This window comes from Cyprinus carpio, chromosome A5, assembly GCF_018340385.1.
Source record: "Cyprinus carpio isolate SPL01 chromosome A5, ASM1834038v1, whole genome shotgun sequence".
Classification (NCBI taxonomy): domain Eukaryota; kingdom Metazoa; phylum Chordata; class Actinopteri; order Cypriniformes; family Cyprinidae; genus Cyprinus; species Cyprinus carpio.
The window spans coordinates 12,258,622-12,279,365 of record NC_056576.1 but is presented as its reverse complement, the minus strand read 5'-3'; the positions used below and the strand labels follow the sequence as shown (position 1 = coordinate 12,279,365).

At 36.9% G+C, this 20,744-nt stretch overlaps 1 protein-coding gene and 1 pseudogene across 1 annotated transcript; one reads left to right on the top strand and one right to left on the bottom strand.

Annotated features, from left to right (window-relative positions):
* Nucleotides 1-74: 74 nt before the first annotated feature.
* Nucleotides 75-5,293, bottom strand: LOC109089955 (trichoplein keratin filament-binding protein-like; the record flags this gene model as incomplete). Its single annotated transcript, XM_042757373.1, has 12 exons — nt 75-426; nt 519-662; nt 741-926; nt 2,091-2,172; nt 2,266-2,438; nt 2,529-2,595; nt 2,961-3,073; nt 3,293-3,466; nt 3,711-3,781; nt 4,165-4,221; nt 4,306-4,516; nt 5,084-5,293. Coding segments are annotated over 12 exons (1,521 nt in total), but the record flags the coding sequence as incomplete, so codon positions are not given.
* Nucleotides 5,294-7,783: 2,490 nt separating this feature from the next.
* LOC122145157 lies at nt 7,784-15,938 on the top strand (annotated as a pseudogene).
* Nucleotides 15,939-20,744: the final 4,806 nt, after the last annotated feature.

The following is a 20,744-nucleotide window of genomic DNA, read 5'->3' as shown; positions in this document are numbered from 1 at the left end:
TAATTTTTTTTACATTTATAATATTACTTTTTGCACATTGCTGTCCAGTTAAAATTCTTAATTATATATGAATGCAGGAGACAATGGATAACGTTTTATTGAAACCCTTGTCAAATCTATACAAAACAATCTACATATAAAAACAGACCTACATGCAAACCTCAGCACTAGTGCAATGGAAATTTGAGGTTTAAAACGCACCTATACAATCATTTATGGAAACCATAATGTAAATCATAAACGTATATTAAAAGCATCTCTGAGGGAGAACCTGGTTGTCATTTAACCACAAAGTGGCCGAGATCAACATGGACATGGATATCCCCAATTCTTAATGAAAAACAATGCATCTGAAAGGGGATGTGGCACAAAGACTCTTCCTGTGAAGTGCTCTCATGTCCATGCTGACCGGGGTCTGCTGTGTATCTGCCATGGTGAAAAATAGATCAGTTATTATATTACACTGCACTTAAAATCTAATTTCATATGATTTCATTTACACTTGAATCTTGACTCACTCTCTCCTTGTAGCCCTGTCGAATCATTCTCTCTGTCTCAGTACGAAGTTCCTCCTCCTGCTGTCTAAGCTCCTCCTTCTCTTGTAGTTCTTCTTGCTCTTGTCGTCGCTGCTCCTCCCACTGTTCCTTGCGTCTGTGCTCCACCTGTTGGACGAATACATCAGTTGAAGACATCTATATAACCCAAGTAAATCTACAAAGTAGTGTTAACTCTATCCAGACCTGTGCATTGATCTCCTGCATGCGAGCTGTGCGGGCTCCCTCCTGCTGCTCCCTCTCCTGGCGTAGGGTGAGTCTCTCTTGTTCCAGCTGCTGGATGAGCTCTTCTCTCCTCTGCAGAGACTCCTCCCTTGCCAGCCTGTTCTCCTTCATTCGTTCCTCCAACTGCTGTTGACGTCCTGTCAAGACCTTCCAAACATGATTAAATATATATCATAGCATCCAAACGCACTCTAACTGTCAGCTATTTAACCACATTTCTTAAAAAATGTATATACTATGATTATATTATCATTACATATAACTGTATAATTTAAAGATAAGGTGATTCATTTATCTGCCATTGCAAAAATAATGACTGTTTTCAAACACAGAGGTCCACAAAGGCTATAAAATAAGTTATGATTTCAATAAAATAAAATAAAATAAATAAACAAACCAATCATCTTTAAAGGGGTATTATAATACATTTTTTAACCTTATTTTATACATAACAAAACACTATCAAAGGTTTATGGTAAGTACAAATTTATTTATTTTTTAATAAATTATGCATTAAATTGGTCAAAAGTGTCAGTAAGGAAATTTAAGATGTTACAAAAGATTCATATTTCAAATAAGTGCTATCCTTTTGAATGTAATATTTATCAAAATCCTGAGCAAAAAGTATAACGGTTTCCACAAAATTATTAATCACAACTATTTTTACATTCATAAAAATAAGAAATGATTCTTTTTAAAGATTCTTTTTTGAATGTATTATTTTTTCCACAAAATTATTAATCACAACTGTTTTATATAGTTATATATATATATATATATATTATTAGTAATATATTTATATATATATATATATATTTCACATTATATATTACTGATCAAATAAATACAGCCGTAATTAACATAGGAGACTTTATACCAACTTTTGAAAGATAATGTGTATATAATAGTAAAGTTTTTGCACAAAAATTGATTTTCCATGACTATTTTCCGCCCTCTCTCTGACTTCCAAATTAAATAGACTATTTTTTGCTGTTATGACCTTCATGTATATGAAATGATATTTTGCACTTACTTGCTAGCTGAGGGTTTGAAAGTCATATACTAATATATTCATCTGTCTGACGTCAGCAAGTTCAGAATGAGTCTAGGGACAAATATCTATACTACTTATTTCTCAAAAGATTAAGGAAAATTTCACATTATTTGACCTCTTTTAAAAATACAAAACTTTATAAAATTATTCACATGAAGTTTGTACAGAGCACTGCTGAAGGGGTTTCAAGAAAACCAGCGTTGGAGCATGTGACTACTGATCTGTTGGCCGTCAGCCTCAGGCATGCTGTGTCTCACCTCCTGCATGAGTCTCTGTCTAGCTCTTCTCTCTTTCTCCCACTCTGCCTCTCTCTTCTCCCAAACACGCTGAGCTTCCTCCCTGCAGGCGGCAAACAAAATCAGAGTATGAAATTGACGTCCAGTTACAAACACATTTCTTCAAGTTCTTAACAAACATTCTGAGTATACTCACCGATATAAAATATCAAACTCTGCCTCCCTCTCCCTCTCCAGCTGGAGCTGCTCCTCGATGACTCTCTTCATCCAGGCGGCATCAGCGACAGCTCTCTCTCTCCTGGCTTTCTCCGTTCTCCGCTCCTCCACTTCTCCCTCTAGCAGCGCTGCCAGGATCTTGCGGTCTGCCTCCTGGTGGACAGGAAAGGTATTGCAGTCACTCAGTCAGAACAAATTATATACAGCTTTGATGCAAAACTTCAGTTTTTTGAGGTAACCTACCAGTTCTTCCTGCACCTGCTGTGCTCTCCTTTTCAGCTGAGCACGGTACTGACGAGTCAGGAAATGCCTGTGGAGGCAGAGAACAGTGGCTTTAGGCTACTGCAGAACAGTGTCAGTTTTTTATTATTTTTTTTATATTATTTTTTTTTTATTATTTTTTATTAACTTTTATACTTTTAGTTTTCATTTTAATTGTAGTTACATGGTTTTCTCTTTTTTTGTTGTAATTTTTAAATTTCAGATAATTTTTGTAATTCACTATTTATTTCAGCAAGGGTACCAAGGCAACATCTAATTTGCATTTAGTTGTTTTTCATCTAATATTTATATTGTATTTCAAATTTATTTAAATGAACATCCATTTTTAACAGTTCGTTTTAGTTGACATTGTTGCAGAAGAAATAAATCCCTCAATTTGTCTAAATATTTTACCCAAATTCAGTTTTCCTCCTGCTTTCCTCCATCCTCTTCCTCTCATCCTCTAGCTTCTCAAGCTCCCAGCGTTGAGACATTAGAGCTTCCTGTTCCTGCTTAAGACGCTCAGCCTGGAACAAGAACAAAATGGAATAAAAGCCTTACATTTGTGCAAACTATAGACCTTGAAAAGTTTCATTTTCTTGGACAAAAAAATTAAAATAATATATATATATACATACACACACACACACATATTAATAAACACTTTAATGTGTTTGTTATTTGTCACATGGTTGTTGTTGTAGCAATGCATTACAAGTATAACCTATTTTACAGTAATTTCATACTTCCTGTTCCCGTAGTTTGAGCTCCTCCATCTGTTTACGGAGATCTTCAGCTCGCTTCTTTTCCTCTTGTCTTCTCTTCTCCTCTTCTTCTTTCATTCTTTCCAGAGCCTCACGTCTTGTCCTCTCATACTCATTCTCAAAACGCCGTTTCTCCTCCTGAGTTCTCTCATCAGCCTGAATGTTACAGAACAGAGTTACATTTCAATGCAATAACAGTAAAGAACACTGGCCATGTTAAACAAACAAAAAAAAGTCAATTTCTCAAAAAAAAAAAAATTAAATGTCCTTCTTCTCCAAGGACTCAGCTACTCTTATTTGTACACAAAAATTCAAGATGTTAATGTTACATGATGCTCAACTGGTATGCATGAGCCAACATGGCGGCACTGGCATTTAACACCTCCTGTGAACGTCTCACCTGTTTTTTTCTCCTGCTGTTGAAACCTGCCACTGGCTCACAATGTGATCTTTGTGCAACTCTGACTCCACCTGTACACACAAACATTAGAGACACTGAGATGTCTGATTAAACAATGCTCCAGAAGTGGTTGCGTGTGTTCGGAACCAAATCCCGAGCTCAGAGTTACAGATCAGTCATGGAAGAAACACATCACTTGCCCTATTAACTTACAGTCGTGTCTGGTTCTTGATAAAATAAGGTTTATTTCATTGCAGGAATTCTGACTCCCCTCTCAGCTTTTTATTTGCAATTTTATTTGAGGTAAATCTATATAAGAAATCTTGCTGACAGTTCTGTATATAAATTCATTATAAAAAATGTGTTTACTTACAAATGGCCTCTTAATAATACTCATAACTAACTTACACATCAAAATTTCAGCTTGAGACTCTTTTCCTGATATATGACTGACCTTCCGCAGTCCTGGGTTGTTCTGCTTCCAGTGTTCCCTCAGCAGCTCCTGTGCAAGTTGAAAAATAAAATAAAATAAATCAATCAGACACTTTCAACTGTATAACAGAACATAATTTTAAGACAAGCATTCATACTGTACATTTTTCCTCCTCTCTTCTCTGGCAGACCGGAGGGCATCTGTTTTTCCCACTAGCTGTCTGGTCAGTGTGTCTCTGTCTGGGCGAACATTTGTGAGCTCGGCCTCCAGCTGGTCTCTCTCTTCCTGGAGCATTAACCTCAGACGCTCCCTGCGTTCCTCCAGTTTCCGCCGCTTCTCCTCCTTCATTTGCTCCCGCTGAAATGCTGACATACTAAAACGCCAAGGAAAGAAGTTTTGTAACTTTGTTACAGATACATTGCCTTCATCATTGTATGCAAAAGCCATTTAATTTATATGGGATTTTCCTGATAGTTTTATCATCCACCGTATTAGTGAAATCAGCCAATCATAGTAATATTCATAATAATACATTTAAAGTAATAATTACATCTTAATAAACAAATTAATTCCAAAATGCAGTTTCACAATTAAACCCATCCATTAAATCACATTGTCTTCTGATTGATCCATATATTTAAATTAATAAGCGTTGCAAAGATTTTACTTCTCAGAAAGAGGCTTAATAGAGTGAAAAGTACCAAATAATTCACATTCCAACATTTAATAGTGTATTAAAAGTGTATTATGCTGTTCAGCTAACTGAAATGTTGATGATTTGAAAACTTGGCGGGAAAACGGTCACATAGACTGATCCCAGAACAGGCCATGATGTGTGCTGAAGTGTTCTCAGTTATAGACTTTGTGCATTAGCTCAAACAAACACAGGGAATAATGAAACAAATTCATCACCCGGCCCAGACAGATTCACCATCAGTACCTGCGCTGGAAGGACTGCCGTGAGCTCCACTGCGCCTGTTTGCTGCTGCGGACCTCCTGCTCTCTGAAGTACTGAGAGTGCAGCTCCCACTGCTGCCTCCAGCGAGCCTCCTGCTCCCGCTGCCGCACCAGCTGCCTCTCCAGAGCCCGCACACGACCCGGCCAATGCGCTGAAAGCGTCGGTAAAGCCATGGAGCGGCAGTCGCAGAGTTCAGTTCTGAAGCTTTATGACAGACCTCGACCTGCAATCACTGAAGCAGTCGGTTTTAATTCACAAAATGCTGTTATTATAAAATGTGATTACTGCAGATGACATGCTCTAATGCTGCATTTGAGGCTAACTGTAACGTTAACCGATGAAACTGCAAAAGACGTAAAATAGGCTCTGCTTGCTAACTCCGTTTGAACATTAACGCTGAAAGCTTTGAATTTACCACACTGGAGCGTTGAGCTTCCGCTGCTGTTCTGAATCAAATGATTAATATGAAAACAAAACTGTAGTTAGGAGGAAAGCAGATAACGACGCTTAAACAAAACACCGAAAGAGAAGCGATCCACTTGGTTACGGCGCTACTTCCTGGTTACCTACGGCGCGTAGTGAGGTACAAACAGGTCTGAGTTGACAGAGCGAAGGGAGAAGCGATAGGGGGGTAATATGTTGTGTTTTTTCTATGATTTTTTGTAGGTCGTATAGTAGTATTATCATATAAGCTTTTACGTTGGAGGTTTTTTAAGAAAAAAATAGTAAATCAAAGTTTTGTCTATAATGTTAAAACAAGAGTAGGCCTATAAAATGTAAGTCTTCTTGATGAGTCAGAAAAATACATGTAAAAAAAAAATGCAGGCATTCTCACTCTTGTGCATGGTCTTCACAGAATAACGTCAGAGTGATTCCTTTTCATAATTATAAAGTATTTAGTGCATAAATAGCTGTCAAAAACCCCAAATCAGCATTGCAGTTCAAATTGGTCAAATGCACTTACAGTCTTATAAACAATTTGAACTATGCTAACTGATTTAATCTAAAATAGCTATTGAATGATACTAAATGTTTGTGTCCATGTCATTTATAACACCGTTGGACAAGTTTCAAAAGCATCAAAAGCTGTTAAAATACTTATAATTCAGACATGCTGGCCTTTCAGTAATTTTGTGATGAGTATTTTAGGGTTTTGGGTGTTAGTATATTGATAAAGTTATGAAGTGAAGGTGACTAACACTCTGCTTTAGAAGATTAAATATTGATTAAAAATGATGGCAGCACTAATAAAGAGAGGATGACAAGACTTTCTGGGTCATTGTGGGTTAAACCTGCTGGTGGATGAATTAAACAGTGCATGTGAATGATTAATGGTGACCAGATAATCGTGCCTAATCGTCATCAGAAAGACTCTCCGCTTAAACCTCTAATGTCAGTAAGAGGGTAAAGGACATTTTAATTATTAACAAAATGAGGCCCCTAAACTTTCAGCAAAGATTCAAACTGGAGCTGCGGTTTGATTAATTTATACAATTTAAGTTATACAATCCACAAAGAAGCAATTGTGAGAAAAAAAAGAGAAAAACACTTTTAGAAAAAAAGAAAAGAAAAAGAAAAACACCTTTAGATGATTTCATGATGGATCAGTCTTGTATTAAATGGTCAGCCAAACGGAATCTTTTAATACGCCTAAAGCTAAACCACAATAAGAGAAGTAACATCTACAGAGAACTGGTTGTTCAATATTTTACTTCACTATTTATCAGCATTTTGCACAGACCATAATCATAAATGGACCGGACATCGGCAACACATAAATCCTATAAAGGTTTTTTATTTTTTTAATGTATACATTTATAACACCATACATTGCATTATAAAACCTTTGCTGATTACAAAATAGTTAATGCTGCTGTGATGGTGCTGTGGCTGTGTGAGTGAGGTTTGATTTGACGTTGTTTTTTATTTTGTTTTCTATTATGAATGTCATTCACTATTTTTTCCTCTTTTTTAAAAAAAATTGTTTTTCTTTTGCTGTTTAAGCAAATGGGAATGTAAAAAAATATATTTGATGTAGTCTCCCATTCACCACTATAGAAGATTACCCAACTATGACGACTTCTGCTTCTGAGAAACCCGGAAGTGTGAAAAGGGTCCACAAGTCTGGGAAAATCAGAGCAGAGGCCTATAACCTCCTTAAATGACTGGTGTATTGGACAAACTAGTTTTAGTTTCCCTTAATATTTTTTAAACATATTTTATCTGATAAATCTGTTTTAATGGTGGGAGTAAAAAACAAAACAAAAAAACTTTCAGCATAATATCAGTTAAAGAAAATAGCAGATTTAAGGTTATATAGGTATATAAAGGTTCTGTAGCACAAACATTATTTCATTTGGCTATTTTCTGTGCAGTAACATTTTCATGACTGTACATTGTAAAGTGTGGGTACTGAAAATAATATATTATAAGCTTCGGCCCCGCCCCCTGTGATGTGATTGGCTCCTCCCTACCAAACGTTTCCGCTATGCGCTGCATATATTTGCACAGAGGTGCGGTGTAGGGGTTGTCCAGCTGTGCGGAGCAGCGCTAGTAAAAGTGGAGAAGTAAACACTGTGCCTGTCTGTCCGGCGGTAGTTCCGGGTTCTGTCTTAATTTCTGCTGTGTTGTCCTCGTCTTATGTTGTAGGCAAAAAGTTACTTTCGCCCACTTTAGACAATCATGGCTCTTCTAATGGAGCACCAGTTCCGGCAACTTCCTTCCGACAAACAAGTGGAAACCCGGGCGTTTCTCGAGGCGGTGTCTCACCTTCCTCCCTTCTTCGGTAGGTTCTTCCGTCATCTCTCATAGTTTAAACTCAGATTGATCGTAAACTCTGTGCTGTCATGAAACAGCCGGATGGGTTGGGCTTTCAAATGATCTGTAGGGCAATAGTTTGATGTTTTAAGGCGTTCAGTGTAACTTAAGTCGTCAAACAGTTATTATATTTTTCAATATGCAAATTATAATATAGCTAATGTTTTTAATTTAAATACCTTGTATATTAGATCTTTTAAAAGTGTTTTTTTCAAATTTATTGTTAATAAAATTGAACAAAGTGTAAGAGAGACGCGTGCACGTTTATAGAATAATTAAGAGTTTTAAACTGATTCAATTACATAATTATACACATTATATGATTTTTTATGTTTTTTTGATCAGGGGTGAGATTTTCCACTCCTGATCAAGATCTTCAGTGCTCTGCAGAAGTTGGTAGTAATTTACTGTCTGACAAAGCCTAGCTGTCAAGCAGAAGCCATTGTTTGCTGTTGAGGACTAATCTTTTTTTGGCTCAAATTACTTTTCACAAAGAAGGCCACAAACCTATTGCATGCATAATTTAATCTGCTGCCCTCGATTTTGGAAGTTGAGAAAATTGATTAGCATGGTGTTGAGTTGCCCTGCTGTATTCATTGGTGTAACGGAACATCATTCAGAAAATCTTTGTTCAAAGCGTCATTTGGTATAAAAATGCATTTGAAATGAATTTGCCACTTGAAACGCCAAGCCTGAGGTGTTCACATTAGCTCCTGAGTTATTATTTTTGTTGCTGTAGTTTGTATTTTTATTGTAGTTTCTGCTCTATTTTAGGTCACTAATTAAATTGGCCATGTTGAACAAAAGACATTTTAGCACAAACTTGATATATTATAAAAAAAATTGTTTTTTTGCTCTTTTACATTTAAATTTTTTGACTCAGATGATTTTGCTGATGTTATTATTTTTAATGAAATTGTGCATTCATTTATTGAAATTAAATTGTGTTTAATAAAATCTTAGTATTTTCTCATTTAATAAACATTTTCATTAGAAAAAATAATCATTTGAATAAAAAGTAAAGTTAAAAAGTAAAAGTTAAAAAAATATGTGTATATATGTATATGTATATGTATATGTATATATATATAATAATATATTATATTTATTATATATATATATATTATATATATACACACACACACGCTATATATATATATATATATATATATATATATATATATATATATATATATGTATAATATATATATATATATATATATATATATATATATATATATACACACACACACGCGATATGTATATATATATAATATATATATATATATATATATATGTATATATAATATATATATATATATATATATATATTAGTAAGAAGCATTTTCACTATTGATCTTAGACTTTGGACCCCACTGTTTGTTCTTCAAGAAACTCCAACTGGAGTCTACAGATTAAGATCTGATGATATGAATGATACTGGAACTTAACCTCGATAGACACACTTTTTATGGCAGGCTGTGATTTGGGACGTATTTATTATCCTGTGATTTCATAAGGTGATTGGGGACACTGGTTGTTGTGGATGTCACTAAATCCCACAGAAAGACAATTTTGTCTAGTTTTCGCACTTTATCACAAAAAGCCCTGAGGGCTGGCATTGTTAGACATGATGTGAGTGAATCTGTGTGTGTGTGTGCGTGTGTTTTCTGTAATTGTTAGGCATTCATTCAGACTTTGAGATTGTTTGGAGTCCTCTGTAACCGGAGATGCTCCTTTTGCTAACAGTACAAAATGCTGACGACCCAGATCTTTCCTATGGGCTATGCTGGTTTGAACCCTACACTGTTGAACATATCACTTCTATGTTGGGAAATTCTACTCGGGTGCTACTCTCACTTGAGGAACACATACTGTATATCACTTTCTAAGTATCAAAAATTTTCTTTCAGGCATTTTGATTGTATGTGCTTAGATCCTCGGCCTGCATAAAATGTTGGTATGGGATGTCATGCATCTATTTTTGTGAGGGGCACTAGTGGCAGTCCTGGTTTTCTTGGTGCCGTTTCTTGACAGGTTTGATTTGATTAAAGCAAACTCTGCTGCACTTGCTCTGTTAGTATGGTTCATCCTAATAACCAAATAAATGGACCGAGACCCACCTTTTCAGGCTTTCAGATTCTCTGGCACGGTTCGACTAATATGTGAACACAACATGGACCGAAAAATGAACTAAAACATTCTCTTTTCGTCACATAAGCCACAACTAGCAATATGAATCCGTCATATTGCCCATTACAGTCAAGGCATAGCTAGGGAATTCTGGGCTTCCTGAAAAAATATTGATGTGCACCCCCACATGTGCATTCTACTGAATTCTTATAGTATAATATGTTGTTTGTTTTTTTTTTTAATGACATAACAAAACAGAAAATAAATAAATACATACAAATGGGTTCCTGATAGCACACATATTTTATTAAAAACACTAATAAATGTATCCATTAGTGCTGTGAGTTGTCTTTTTTTTCAGTGTTATCTTAAATATAGGCTATCACATCTGCAACAATCCATGAGACACGCATTTCTCTATGGATTATACAATATAACAAACTATATAATAGCACAGAAAGAGGGGAACTTTGAGAGTGCAATCGTTCGGCCGGTGTGCACTGGTATAATGAGATGTAAAGGTACGAGGGTACAGGGTTAGTTCATCCAAAAATTAAGCCATAAATTACTCACCCTCAAGGCATGACTTTCTTCTTTTTAGACGAATCCAGTCAGAGTTATATAAAAAATTGCCTTTGATCTTTCAAGCTGTTTAATTGCATCGTCTTTCGCATCTCCTTATGTTTGAACAGACATACACACAGATTTATGTCAAAATACCCATCTCGACTATCACTCTCGTAAACGCAGGCAGTTATGTTTTAAATTAATGTGAACAGCTGAGAAAGAAATCTGACATGTTTCATTATTCTGGATCCTTGCAGTCGGTCTTAAAGGGACAGCAGTCTGTTAATACCTGCTGCTGAATATGTCATTAATGTTAATCAAACAACAAAACACAGCTTTAACAAAGAATAATCTAAATTTAATTCATACAGTGAACACTATACATGTGTTACTTTACACTAGTGATGGGATTTATGGCTCTTTGAGGGATCCGGATCTTCGCGATCCGTTCCTTTCAAAGAGCCGTTCAAAAGAACGGCTCTTTTGGCTCTTTTTAAATATTTAGTCAGTTTTAAGAAGCCAGCTTGGGGGCATCTCAGTTTATCCTGGAAATAATCACTGGGAGGAGTGATGAGGTGAGATTTGTAGTCAAATAATTAAAACTCAGATATCACACACCAATATCTGAGTTTGAATTATTCTGAAACATTGATTATTATCTCATTTGTCATGTGTGGACTATATTCCATAGGGTTGCACAAATCCCTCTGCTTAGACAGTGACATCACTATTTTGGATTTACCTTTAGTACACAGTGTGTGTCTGTGTTGTGTGTGTGTGTGTGTGTGTGTGTGTGTGTGTGTGTAAAGCTACGTTGACTTATGTTATTCATACAATACCTACTCACCAAATAAACATCAAAACAAAGCCGGCTGCAATGAATTTCTGTGCAAAAACAGCTTTTACTACAAACACTTCCACACAAGAACATTGTTATCACACAAGAACATTTTGATAGAAAACAAAAAATATTTAAAGTAGATAAAATTAGAATAAATAAAATGGAAATGTCTACATACTACATACTATTACTACTGTAAACTTTGCAAATAGGACATCAGCCCCTTCAAGTCAATGAACAATAACAAAGTGGGCTGCAATGAATGTCTGTGCAAAACAGCTAACAGCTTATCTGTGTGAAACACGCATAGGAAAAAAGAACGACAGAAAGAACGGCTCCCCTCCAGCCGCGACTCGGCTCCCATCGTTCATATTTATGAGCCGTTCAAAAGAATCGGTTCGTTCGCGAACGTCACAACTCTACTTTACACTTAATTATTACATTTCTGTACCTGATTACTACAGTTTATTTTATCTATGCTTGTAATTTGTGTATTTGTTCTTTTTTCTGATTTTCTTCTTTTTCTTTTTTTTTCTTACTGTTCACCTGCCTTTAATCATGTTTGAACTTTCTTAGGCTATAGTTTTATCTGTGATATATGAAAAAGTACTTAAAGTGTACTTGTGACTTTATCTTTTTTTGTTTTATAATGTTATGTTTTTTTATATAAAAAATTACAGTGTGAACAGAAAGCGAACCGAAATAAAGGTTATTATTACGTATTTGTTTTTTGATCCTAGACCAATAAAACCAAGAGAAGCAAACTACAAGTGTAAACACACCCTTAATTTATTACTATCGATGAATATTTGATATACAGATATTAAACAGTAATTTATAATTATTTATAATTATCTAATTTACAGAGTTAGGAATACAAACAGCCCATAGTAAATCATAATCAAATCACTTTTTTTAATGAAGAAGTCTAAAACAAAAATTGAAAAAGCATATACAGTATTTATTGGTAGCAGGAATGGAAACAGAAGTGATTTAGTGTGTTTCCATTTCCACAGGTGTTTGTTTCATTATCACACTCGCAATACATTTGGTCTTAGCGGTGATAATGGGTGGTGCTGAAACTTTAATGAACCGCATGGGTGCTTTCAGAAATCTGTCATGCTCTCCAAGCACAGTTAATTGTACAGACCTCTTTTTTTAAGGTGGTAATGTCAGAGTTCACTCTTTTTCTGTGTATCTGCTATATTCCTGTAAATATCCTAGCATGTAAAAGGATTACCTCACAGCTCTGTGAAAGAATGTTGCATTCTCACATATGCATAACAATCTACTTTTCATGTGTTAAGTAGGTTGCCAGGCAACATTTCAGATACATGCAAATTGTCGAAGTGTTATTAAAATATTTGCATGTACTTAAATATTACTGATCTGTTCTCTTTTTCACCTCTTAGATTGGCCTTGGCTCTGCTGTTTTTTCTCCCATCAAAGCTGTATTGTGGGTAACCATCACTGTAAGTTCACCCACGTGATATACACGGTTGATAAGCATTGAACAATATAACTTTTACAATCATACTCCACCCCATCTCTGCTTTTTCTCACACAAAATCAAGGCTGTGTATGACAGCAACCCCTACCAGGTTTAAAACCTTGCAGCACATTTTGGAGGCAGAGAAGGAGATGCATGGAACTGAGTGGCCAAAAGTAGGAGCAACACTTGCCCTCATGTGGCTGAAAAGGCAAGGCTGGCCTGAAAAGTTTTATTGTTCAAGGGGTCGTATGAAGCAATTTAAAGTTTCCTTTATCTATTGGAGTGTTACAAGCTGTCTGTGCATAGATAAGATCCCTAATGTTGCAAAGACTAAAGTCTCAAACCCAAAGAGATATTCTTTATAAAAGTTAAGACCACGCCCCTAAAGTCCCTAAAAACACCTCGTTTAAACAAGACCCCACGTCTACGTCACTTTGTGGGAAGATTTGCATAACACCACCCAATTGTTCACGCAAAGAAAGAATGCATAACTTTTATTCTCACTGTAGTATTGTTGCTGCCACCGCCATTTCATGGATGCATGCTCGTGTGTTTTGTTGTGGAAAGCGAAAATACTTTGTTTGGTCTTCCCAAAAGAGGCCACAACCTAGAAAATCAGCAGTTAAAGTTTGTATTTATAGCCAATGTTCCAGAATAGTTTCAACCCAAATATTCAGATGTTTGCCAGTCGGCATTTACGGAGGACTGTTTCCTGAACCTGAGAGAGTTGTTTCTATAAAGTGGGGCAATTCCAACTTTGTGCACAGGACAGTCTGGGTGATTCTGACTCACAGCCTGTAAGTACGTTTGTAATTATTTAAAGAAAATTTGCCTACTGACTGATTCAACACACACAAGTTTGGAGCAGTGTATAGTAGCGCTTGTTGTTTGTTTTTTCTCTGAATCACAAGTGCAGACATGGTTTTATGTTTAGGTGCACGATACACACAGCAACGTGTAAAAAGACAGTTATAAGTCATTATAATCCGTAATTATGTCCCCACTGGATGCAACAAATCCTTTGTTTGTAATGGTTTTTTATTGGGTTTGTCTCCGTGCCGGGACACGTCATCACAGTATTTTAATGTATTGTAACATTTTTCCGTCACATGCTTGAGTAATTCCGGCCAATCACAACACCTCACTTTGTTAGAAGAACGATAAGCTTTGTAAAAAATCAACACGTTTCAGAAAGGCGGGGCATAAGAGTGCAACAATAATGTATAGCAGGTGGAAAAATAATGGTTTTTTTTTTTTTTTTTTTTTTTTACCTTAAACCGCATAAACACATTGCCATTACATTCAAATACACAAAATAAATGTTCTTTTTAGCAACGTCATAAATGACCCCTTTAATGTTTTTGATTTTTGTAGAAGTGGACACCGTGAAAAAACAGTTGATTTTAAAATTTACAAAAAATTGCCATAACAAAACACATGGTACTTTGAGACTTCTGTTTCTGTCTTTTATTAAAGAAATAGTTCATCGTACAAAATTTTCATTTGATTAAAAAATGTACTCACCCTCAAGCCATCCAAGATGTAGATGAGTTTGTTTCTTTATATCGCAGACAGATTTGGAGAAAATGTAGCATTACATCACTTGCTCACCAAAGGATCCTCTGCAGTTAATGGGTGCCGCCAGAATGATGAGTCCAAACAGCTGATAAAATCAGCACAGTAATCTACACATAATCCACAAGGGACCCAGCCCATCAATTAACATCTTGTGAAGTGAAAAGGTGCGTGTTACTAATAAACAAATCCAATCGTTAAGACTTTAAACTTCAAACCGTCAAGCTTTAAAGTCATCAAAGCAGTCCGAAACAGATATGTTGGTGGATTTTCATGTGAGAAGACAAAAGGGGATGGACTTGTTCACTGGAGGAAGTGTTTATTATGGATTATGGACTCCAATAAGCGGCGACTAGAGTCGTTTTTGGATTATTTGTGTGATTAATGTGATGTTTTTATCAGTTTTTTTTGGACTCTCATTTCTGACAGCACCCATTTACTGCAGAGGATCCATTGGTGAACAAGTCATGTTGTGCTCAATTTCTTCAAATCTGTTCCAATGACGAAAAACTTATCTACATCTTGGATCGCCTGAGGGTGAATAAAATTTTCACCAAATTTTCATTTTTGGTGAACTATTCCTTTAAAGTAAATTGTAAATTCATTCATCATTTACTAGCCCCCTTAGTCCGGTACCAACTGCGTTGATGATTTAATGACATTTTTGGAGCTGGACAACGTCTGCCCCCATTCAGTTCATTCTGTGAAAACAAGCACACGAACATTCTTGAACTACTACTTGAATGTGGAATGCAAATTTTTCTTTTTAGGTTAAACTACTAGCCTTTTAAAACAAAACCTGTGTTTTTTCTGTTAGGGGGGCTACGCTTTATCCAGGTTCTTCTTACAGAGTCTAGGTGATGGGATAAGATGAAAACAACCCTAACCTCATCAGAGTCAACATCACCAAAGTCTTATGAGATGGCATTGAAGAGGTATCATGGCTGTTTTGTCCAGAAGCTATTTCAAGTAAGTTTCTTAAAAACATTTTGTATGTATATAGTCAACAGGTTGTTTTGGTATCCAAGTTAGAAATAGTTTTTCATCATCTAAAAGTGAAATGAAGTGAAGAAATGTAGACATTTCTTGTGAAGACTGTAAAATGCTTTGAAAAACCTATTGAGGTTTGCCCTGTCTTTTTTAGGCAGCACCTATATGCCGCAACATACAGATCAGATTTTCTCCAAAGCTCTTTCTAGAGTGCGAGAGGTCAATGAGGAAGAATGCTTAGACATAAGTGCGGCAGGTTCCTAGTAAACTTCACCAGCTACTATGAACCGCCATCTATTGAATTTTACACCAACTGGAATGCAGAGCCTGACTACACTGTTGTGAGCTCACCTATCACAAACAAGCAAACTTCATACCCGCATCTTCTGCCCTCCCGCTGGATCATCGTCCACCTCCCATAACGCCTCTTTAGTCCTCCTCACTGGACGTCTCCTTCGAATTTCTGTCCGACTGGATCCTGCATCTCCGGCAGTATACTGTTGTGTTTTCCCTAGGGAGGACAAATTATGTCCAAGCTGCTGAAGGCTCTGATGATAGTTTCTTAAGTGGAGGATGGTCTGTTATTGTTTGTTCTTTTTTATGTTAACGGTTCGATGCCTTGGCGTTTCTTTAGTAGAGGAGTCTTCTTAAAAAACACAAGTTGGTGAGGTGTTTTATAACTTTAAACTGACTACTAATTTCTGTTTGATTCTTAATACATGTTCACTTTAAGTATGTGTTATGATAAATGAATTATGGTAGGTGTTTTTCCTTTAACAATATACTGCAAATTTGAATTTTAACTTATATAAATTACACCAAAAACAAAAGTCTGCAGGCTCCTTTAACCACATAACTCTGACTTGCGACTGTACTGCTGTTATGTTTTGTACTGTTTGATTCTATATATTATGATAAAAAATATTCTTGAATTGTGACAAAGATATAACCGAAACAACTTCTTTATAAGTGACAATGAAGACACTCTATTGATGTTGCGAAACATATTGCGTAAATAGTAAAACTTTCTATTTCTATCTATTTACTAAAACTGAAGCAGTACATCAAGATGACCATGTGATTAATGCCTTTCTGGTGCTGATTTGCTTTTCCACTGTAATTTAATTATCTTAAAGTGTCCTCACATTGATCCTGATTATGTTTGGTCTCTATATTAAAAATCTCATTAAAAATCATGACCTTGTAAGTTGTATTTTGTTGTTGTCCTTTCCCCTTCTTGGCTGCCCCAAAAGAGAGCCCCCTATAAGAATACGATTTTTGTCTAGTATACCATACTTTTTCCACGCATATGTAAATGAATATTAAACCATTGTCGGTGGGTATCTTAAAATCCAGATTTGAATATATGTACATTAACCAAGAAAGTCACAAATAACTTACAATTAATTTTAATTTATAATTTATATAAAAGAGAATCTATTACATAATGTTATTTTGAGGTTATCTAATTTTAACGTGTTTAACTTAATTAGATTTATTCAAGTATGTTTTAAGAAATACCTTTAACAACTACTTTGAAACCATAACATCTGAACGAAATTCAAATAATCGGGAACGAAGAAGAAAAATAATACATTGTAAACGTACAAATGCAAAGTATGTATTTTGGTAATAGCTATTTAAAATAATTAGTCAGCTGTATAAAACGGACATATTATCCTTATATATTGTGTATTGATCAAATATAAGCGCGTTACAGTCCGCTTAATCTGCTTCTTCAGAAAACAACCCAGATGGTGCTGTGCCCAACCATTTTGCATGTAGACGCTAAAAAGCTTAGCAATGTACCGTAAGCCGGGTGAAATCTGTTATGGCCAATCAGTAACCTATTCTTAACAGTATTTGTTTGTAGGGTATTTGTAGTAAGTATATGAAAATCATTTTAATTTGCTAAGTTTCACGAACTGTATGCATAGCATTAACTTTCCATATTTTTCACAGAAACTTAACAACCACGCACACCAAACATGAATTAACAATGTATACATTAGGCTATAATATGTATAATAGATTATAATATAACAGTATTGTAATGTTGTATGTTCTCAAGGGTATAAAAGTAAAAGGGAAATGGGTGAAAAAAAAGCTTACGTTTTGCTAGTATTACCGTTAGAAATGTGAATAGTTTGTGAAGTTCTCGAATTGTAGACGGAGAATAGTTTTTGTCTACAATCTTTCTAAGGTAAAAATGGCTCAAGGTTCATAAGTGTAGAGGCTGTGAATATTTTAGTTTGGTTACGCTTTCAGACTAAAAATGACCCCAGTTGTCTTTCGGGGTTTACGTGTCGCACAGCGCTTCATTCGAATACTACAGGCTCTCCATTCATTCAGTGGGCGTTGGGAAATCGAAAACTGTTCTTAGCTGTCAAGTCGCACTCTGTTCCTATTATCCAGTTTGAAACACCCAGTGTGGTAAACATGAGCCGTTGATAAAGTTTAACCTAAAGAGCCTATAACGGATCCCACCTGAATAATACATGGACGAATCTTACCTCATAAAAGGAATACACTGATTACTACGTCTAAGAAGAACACGTACTAGCAATACATTTGTCTTTGACTGACTGAGCAACTTTTCCTAAACCCTTGACTTTTCTGATGCAGTTTTTCTAAACTTTTTGGTTGTTGTGGGAAATGTTTGAGGCAGATTGAAATTCATTCAAAACGTTTGAAACCGTTTAGAACATATGTTAAAGGAGTTTAGAACCATTTAGAATTTTAAACAGTAACAGTCTAAAACAACTTCTGTGGCCACGTATTCCGTGATTATCTCTAAATCAGTGGTTGTCTGTATCCAGGAGAATAGAACCTGTTTGACATGCACAGATTCTGTTGTTTATCAAGCTCATTGTTTATTTGTTTCCAAAGGTTTACAAAGTCATTTCATGGGCTCAGAACTGTGGTTGTCACTGTCAGCATAACCACGCACTGAATGCTGTTTGAATTACACGTTCATTTTTCTCACAACATCATTTTTAGTTACGTTCTGTATTGACTCTTTGACAGCCCTGGTGAACATGGAAAAGGAAGGTTATATCTTCCTCTGGGACCATGGAGATTGACTCTGTCCATTTCCATCTAGTTATCATAATGCTACTTCTATGTATACCGGCCTTTTTTCTCCATCTGTGTATATTTGCTCATTAGTTCTCCCGGTTACGCGGTCTGATGCACCACCATCGCACCCTCCAATTCTCAAAACACAGTAAGAGATGACTTAAGGCCATCGCGCTGTTCGTGTCATCACTGTTCCTTATCAAAACTTTCACTGTTCTGCTTTCACTCACTGTGGTGATATGGACTGGGATGTCCGGGTCGAGAGCAGAGGTACTGCTGGTAGCCAGTAATGTGGATAGCACTGTGGCCATGCCGATTGGCCATAACTGTGGGGGCTTGTGTATTGTGCATTTTCCAACCAATGAAATCTTTCATACTGAACCGGCTTGGGACAAGAGTGATAAAAAACTTTGCTTCAGTATCAGTGGATGTAGCCTTACGGTGCTGGCATTCAATACACGACCTGTTTGAAATGCCTGGTTTAAAAACATATACATAACATAATATAGGCAACTTGCCTATTTTATGGTTACAGAGAATAAACTCACACAACTAAATACACTGAGGACTCATCCAGACTTTTAAGTCTGGAGCACAAAGATTGTCCTATAGAACATCTAATAAGCCTGCTATTCTCGTCGGTATATATAAGCTCTATACAGCTTATCTCACAAACAAAGTGAGTACACCCCTCACATTATCAGGCAGTCATTTTATTATATGTATGTCACGGGACAATACTATAGAACTGAAACATTGGAGAAGTGATACTACTTAGACTATCAATTTGCAGCTTGTATAGCAGGGTACAGATTTACTTGTCCTCTACAAATAACTCAAACATACAGCCATTGTTTTGTCTAAATATATTTGGCACTAAAAAGGGGAGTACAGCCCCTAAGTGAATAGTGTTCAGCAACTGTGTCCAATGGTGTCAATAGTTTTGTGTGAGTACCATTGTTTGATCTGAGGCCTTAATCCTCACGTCGGTCATGGAATTTCACCAGAGCTGCACACGTAGGTATGTGTTGCTGGGACTCCTCGTCCACGTCCTGCCGATGACATGTACAGGGTTCACTGGAGCGTGGCTTTGATGTTAGAAGGGAGACAGCAAGGGGGGTGCGCGCTGGTCGGTCGTACCGTCTTGGCTCAAAGGAGTTGCCTGGGTCTGAGAAACTAAACTTTGCCACTTGGCAATCTCGCCTTCAGATTTACCTCGGCAGAGGCAGGGCCAGGGTTGTCATCTTGGCGGTGTGTTTGGTGGGTTGTGTGATACACAGATGTGTGGAGAAAACGGCCGTTTCGGGAACGGGAAGGGGACCAGTTTCTGAAGGAGAGTCCTCCTGTTCCGGCTTCAGATTTTCACAGTACAATGCTTGTGAGCGCGTCCGCTTTTTCCTCTAATGGAACCGCAGCTTCCAGTACCCAGCAGCACTCATACTGCCCCACTACCCAATGAACTGCTACCCACCACCATGCTTGACGGTGGGTCACAGACCACAATTTCCTTGGTACTCCCCTCACCAGGCATCGCGCACACAGCTGTAGACTGGACACCATCTGAGCCAAACAAGTTTATCCTTAGTCTCATCAGACCACAGGACATGTTTCAGTGAATTCATGCTCTTGAACAGGTTGCCTTCAAGCAAACTGTTTATGCGGGGCTTTCTTGTGAGCCAGCTTTTAGAAGAGGCTTCCTTTCTGGGGGATGACGGCCATATGCGAGAGACTGACTTTGTTGGCAGTGTGTGGCACTATGATTTCAGAGCAACAGACGGGCAGCGCATCGACCGGGCACGACAAATTGGCGCGGCCAACTTCCTGGCAACCTTACACAACGCAGGTGCGCGGCAGCACTCATGCGAGTGGCCTGCTGATGGTGGGTGAAGCCAGCGTCTGGTTCACCATGACACACAAGCATGAGAGACTCAAAACCAAGCTTATGATCGAGGGAGGGCCCTTGCAGAGGGGGCCTGTATCCGAGTGGAAGCTTGGTTTTAGAAAAACCTCTGTAACACACACCTGAAACAACACTGAGTAACTGCACACACAAACAAACTGTAGATTTAGGTAGTAATACACCCAGATCTTCGTATAGCCTAGGCCCAGGGTGCATGGTGTAGCAAAGAGTGGCGAACACACACATCACA